The sequence below is a fragment of the Propithecus coquereli genome, unplaced genomic scaffold, assembly GCF_000956105.1.
Source record: "Propithecus coquereli isolate 6110/MARCELLA unplaced genomic scaffold, Pcoq_1.0 Scaffold3, whole genome shotgun sequence".
Lineage (NCBI taxonomy): Eukaryota > Metazoa > Chordata > Mammalia > Primates > Indriidae > Propithecus > Propithecus coquereli.
In genome coordinates, this window is record NW_012148618.1 from 15396213 (window position 1) to 15401990 (window position 5778).

The 5778-nt window shown below is 37.7% G+C and overlaps 1 protein-coding gene across 1 annotated transcript in view; it reads left to right on the forward strand.

The window, feature by feature from the left end:
• Positions 1 to 5778, forward strand: part of EIF3J (eukaryotic translation initiation factor 3, subunit J) — a 44789-nt gene that overhangs the window by 19031 nt on the left and 19980 nt on the right. The window contains exon 3 of the mRNA XM_012649429.1: positions 2731 to 2845. Within this exon, the coding sequence (XP_012504883.1) occupies positions 2731 to 2845 (115 nt within the window). The remainder of the gene's footprint in view (positions 1 to 2730; positions 2846 to 5778) is intronic.

The window sequence follows — 5778 nt, forward strand, 5'->3', positions numbered from 1 at the left end:
TTGAGGTTGCTGTGAGCTAGGCTGACGCCATGGCACTCTAGCCTGGGCAACAGAGTGAGACTCTGTCTCAAAAACAAAAAAACAAAAAAAACCAGAACTGAAGCTTTATGTATTAGAATGCCTTTTAACTTTCAACACACACTCAGGAACAGTCATGATTTTGCAGTGACCACAGTCAATGATTTTTGCCGGTGCTTACAGTTCTTTCTAGTTATGATTAGTCTTTATCTACAGTGTATGTATTGAGTGAAATACAAAAAGTGTTTCTGTACCACATGCTATGTAAATGTTTTCTTGATTATTTGGAGTAGGATCAGGAATATCGTATTAATTTATTTGCTTTCAACATAAAAGTGAAGAAAATAGCATAATGAATAATACATATCACTTAAATTTAAGTTGTTAATGTTTTGCCATATTTGCTTCATCTGTTCTTGTGTCACTAAAATATAATCATGTAAGTAAAAAACACATGCATTTTACCTTGAAATACTTTAGTATACATTTCTGAAAAATTAAGGATGTTTCTCACATGATTACAATAGTATTATCACACCTAATAAATGAATAATAATTTTTTTTAACATCTGTTTAAATGCAGCTTTTGGTTGTCACAAAATGTCTTTTACGTGTGGATTGTTGAAACAAGGACCATGTATTGCATTTGGTTGTTATTAATAGTATATCCTAAGTCTTTGAGAGTGAGGGTCTGTCTCTCCACTACCCCCATCCCTGCTCCCCAATTACATTACTTGTTAAAGAGACCAAGTTAGTTGTCTTGTAGAACATCCCACCTTCTAGATTTTTCTGATTGCTTCCTCATAATTGCAATTTCCTATAAGTTGACAATTAAGTCTAAAAGTTTGATTAGATTCAGGTTAAATATTTTTGACTGGAATACAGTAGAAATGATGCTGTGTTTCATATCACATCACATCGGGAGTTGTGTAATGTCAGTCCTATTGTTAGTAATGCTGAAATTGATCACTGGGTTAAGGTGGTGACAGCCTGATCCTTCCATTATAAAATTACATTTTTCCTTTTACAAAGTAATCCAGTTTCACATTAACTTCTCACCCAGTAGTTTTAGTATCATTGATGATCATTGCCTAATTATTTTATTAGAGATTGCAGAATGGGTGATGTTTCGCATTTTCTGACTTCTTTTCTATTTATCGGCTGACTTTTTCTTTTCGCTATTTGGTTACTTTGAATGTGGTTTGTACTGGAAAGCAGCGTAAAAGCTTAATTTTTTTAATTACCAATTTTCATGCTAAGGAGAGGGTATAACAACATTAAGTGGTAAAAAATGAGGGGTATTTTTGATTTTACGGTTTTCTTTTTTGAATAAATTTATGGTCTTACAGCATTTATTGTTTGTTTTGAGACAGGGTCTTGCTCTGTTGCCTAGCATAGAGTGCAGTGGTGTCACCGTAGCTTACTGCAATCTGCAACACCTGGGCTCAAGAAATACTTCTGCTTCAGTAGTTGCCTAGGACTACAGGCATACAACACCACACCCAGCTAATTTTTTTTATTTTTTGTGCAGTCAGGGTCTTGCCCAGGCTAGTCTTGAACTCCCGGCCCCATCTATCCTCCTACCTTGGCCTCCCAATGTGCTAGGATTATAGGCATGAGCCACTGTGCTTGGCCAGCTTACAGATTTTTATAAATTTATTGTTTTACTCAGGTATAGCGATTATTTTTTTGACTATTATCGCAGAGGAGTGAGATTGGGAAATGACAACTACTATTCTGTATTTTAAAATTTGTTATAATGATAATTTTGTAATCATACAATAAGATAAGGGGGAACATTTTTCTGATTCTTTGAACAAAACATGTTTTTAAATATGTACATAGTATTGTCATGGATGTGCCACATTTTAACCATTCTGTTTTTAGACATTTAGATTATCTGTAAATTTACTTGAAATTTTAAATAATATTCCAGTAGACATTCTTGTGCTTAAATATTTATGTGCATCTTAGATTTCTTAAGATAAATACCTAGAAGTGGAATTACTTGATTAAAGCATAAAAAAATATTTTAAGACTTGATATGTATTATTACTAAGTTGTCCTAGAAAGGCCATTCCAATATAGTTTCAGTAGCAGCATATCAAAGTGACATTTTCACCTTGTCCGTAATCTTCTTTATTTTTAAAAATGGCTATAGAAATATCCCAGTCTTCCTCAGTTCAAATCTCAGCTCTGTCACATTACCAGCTGTGTTAACCTTCTGTTACTGTGGGCAGATTATTTAACCTCTCTGTGTCATCATTTTTAATCTGTAAAATTAGAATAAGAATATCTAGGCCGCGGTGGCTCACGCCTGTAATCCTAGCACTCTGGGAGGCCGAGGCGGGCGGATTGTTTGAGCTCAGAAGTTCAGAACCAGCCTGAGCAAGAGCGAGACCCCGTCTCTACTAAAAATAGAAAGAAATTAATTGGACAACTAAAAATATATAGAAAAAAAAAAATTGGCATGGTGGCGCATGCCTGTAGTCCCAGCTACTCGGGAGGCTGAGGCAGAAGGATCGCTTGAGCCCAGGAGTTTGAGGTTGCTGTGAGCTAGAATGACGCCACGGCACTCACTCTAGCCCGGGCAAAAGAGTGAGACTCTGCCTAAAAAAAAAAAAAAAAAAATTTTTTATATAATACAGAAATGTACTGGATGCATCATAATCCCAGTCCTTTTTTAAAAACAACTTTTCTGTCTCATTTCAGTTAGAAGAACCTGAAGAACCTAAAGTGCTAACACCAGAAGAACAATTAGCAGATAAACTGCGGCTAAAGAAATTACAGGAAGAGTCAGACCTTGAATTAGCAAAGGAAACTTTTGGTAAGATAGTAGTACAATCACAGTGCGATATTGAACTGTTCCAGGTGAAAACTCCGTAAGTTTTACTAGTTAGGAAAGTTCAGAAAACATCTCCTTTTTTTATACTAACTAATTTAGGTATTAGAAAGCAGTTTTAAATTTTTGTGTACATTTGAGATTTCATGACTTGAGAAGATAGAATGAGATACTTGTTTAGATTTTTAAATAATTGTTTTGAGTATCAAATAAAAGATTATTAAGATAAAAGTCATTGGACTCAAATAAAGTATACTGTTGCCTAGAATATATTTATCAGCTAGATGAAACGTGAGGTTTATAGCTTTGAAATCTAAATATTAAACTGACTATAGGTCTGTCCTGTTGTCTTAAGTCTAGATAAGACTTAGATAATAGGATGCTGGCCCAGATGGGGTGTTCAGCTTTTGTTGTGCCTTCATGTGCTTAGGGTTGTTTCTTTCTGTGGCCCTTCTTGGCCTTCACCATGCCCTGTTTGTAGAGGGTCTCCATTTCTGTGTGCCATGCCTACAGCTGTGGTTAGCGCATGAGATAAAAGAAATTTGTAAGATCTATAAATTGATAACATTCATAGTGTTCCAGGGGGAGAGTTGCATGGCATAAAGGGTGGAGTAAGAGACACAGCCAGAGAAATAGTTAAAACTCTCACTTCATTTAACCAAGTTTGTTGTTGTCCTTACCTATTAGATACTTCTCAGAGTATAAGATCATGTTGAAATAGTTAAATAACTTTCAAATCATAGCCAAGAAGGAAGGGTCTAGTTATTCTGGTAATACCCACCCACCGCCCTGCCCCCCAGCCTCTTCTCTGAAACAGATTGAGCAGGCTGACTGGAGTGATCCTTTCCCTTTCCATGGGGCATCTGGGAAGTATGACCTTATCTGTCAGTGGGCCTCTAGCAATCTCAAGAGTTGCTGTGAGCCAGTGTATGCTTGGCAGGTTTTAACTGCACTCATCTAATTATAGAGGGCACTCGGCCATTATCATGTATCTTCATAGGATGGTAAAAGCTGCCCATGTGTTTAGTAAAGAGGCAGGTTTATGGAGCTTGCATAAAGCCTTGTATGGGACGCCAGTTACAGGCTAAAAGGTAAAGCATTATGCATCATACGCTAGTGTTCAATAGGATTTTACTGTTGTGTTTCTCATACTAAAGTACTGAGTCTGAGGTGTTGTTTATAGCTAATTAACTTGACATTGAGAAGGATACAGAAACACACTTGTCTCTTAACCTAGAACTTTTTTTTTTTTTGAGACAGTCTCACTCTGTTGCCCAGGCTAGAGTGCTGTGGCGTCAGCCTAGCTCACAGCAACCTCGGACTCCTGGGCTCAAGCAATCCTCAGCCTCCCGAGTAGCTGGGACTACAGGCATGCACCACCATGCCCAGCTAATTTTTTATATATATGTGTTGTCCAGCTAATTTCTTTCTTTCTATTTTTTTTTTAGTAGAGACAGCATCTCGCTTTTGCTCAGGCTGGTCTCTAACTCCTGAGCTCAGACGATCCGCCTGCCTCGGCCTCCCAGAGTACTAGGATTACAGGCATGAGCCACCACACCCGGCCTTACCCTAGAGCTCTTTTAGGCCAGATTTTGTCTGTTTGGATTTAACACACTCTTTACCCTTGCTTAGCTTTTGAAGTTAGATGAATACTTTCACAGGATCCATCTTATGTTTCTTATTTTTTTTTCTTCTCTCCCCACTGTACTGTGGGCTGTTCTTTGACAAACCCTTTAAGATCATTCCTTTTTTGCCATGGACTCCTTTGGCAGCTGCTGAAGCCTCTGGGTCCCTTCTTAACATAATTTTTTTTTTTTTTTAAGAGGGTCTCACTCTGTTGCCCAGTCTAGAGTGCAGTGTCTCCATCATAGGTCACTGTAACCTGGAGTTTCTGGGCTCATGTGATCCTTCTGCCTCAGCCTCTTGAGTAGGTGGGACTACAGGTGCCCACCATTATGCTCAGCTAATTTTTTAATTTTTTGTAGAGATGGAGTCTGCTGTGTTGCCCAGGCCGGTCTTGAATTCTCAGCCTCAAGCAATCCTCCTGCCTCAGCCTCCCAAAGTGCTGGGATTACAGGCATGAGCCACCGCGCCTAGCCAATATGTGTTTTTTATTTTTTTTAATTATTATGGCTATACAATTGTTGTATATCTTTATAGGGTCCATGTGATGGTTTGATACAGCCATGCAATGTGAATTAATTAAATAAGGGTAATTGGGGTGTCCATCACCTCAGGCATTTAATATTTCTTTGCATTAGGAACAATCCAATTTTAGTTATTTGAAAGTATACCCTAACTTATTATTGATTATAGTCGTTGTGCCATCAAATATTGTTCATTCTGACTATATTTTTGCGCCCATTAACCATACCTACTTTATCCTACCTTCCCTGATATCCTTTCCGGCCTCTTGTAACCATCATTCTACTCTGTCTCCATGAAATCAATTGTTTTTAATATTTAGCTCCCACATATGAGCGAGAACATGCAAGATTCTGTGCTTGGCTTATTTCACTTAACATAATGTTCTCCAGTTCCATCCATGTTGATGCAAATGGCAGGATTTCATTCTTTTTTAGTGGCTATATAATATTCCAGTGTGTAGATGTACCACGATTTCTTTGTTCATTCATCCATTGATGGACACTTAGGTTGAGTCCATATCTTGGCTATTGTGAATAGTGCTGCAGTAGACATGGAAGTGCAGATACCTTTTCAGTATACTGAATTCCTATCCTTTGGATATATACCCAGCAGTGGGATTGCTGGGTCACGTGGTAGTTCTATTTTTACTTTTTTTTAGGAACCTCCATACTATTTTCCATAGAATATGCTTCTTTTTTTTGAGACAAGAGCCTCACTCTATTGTCTGGGATAGAGTGCCATGGTGTCTGCCTAGCTGACAACAACCTCAA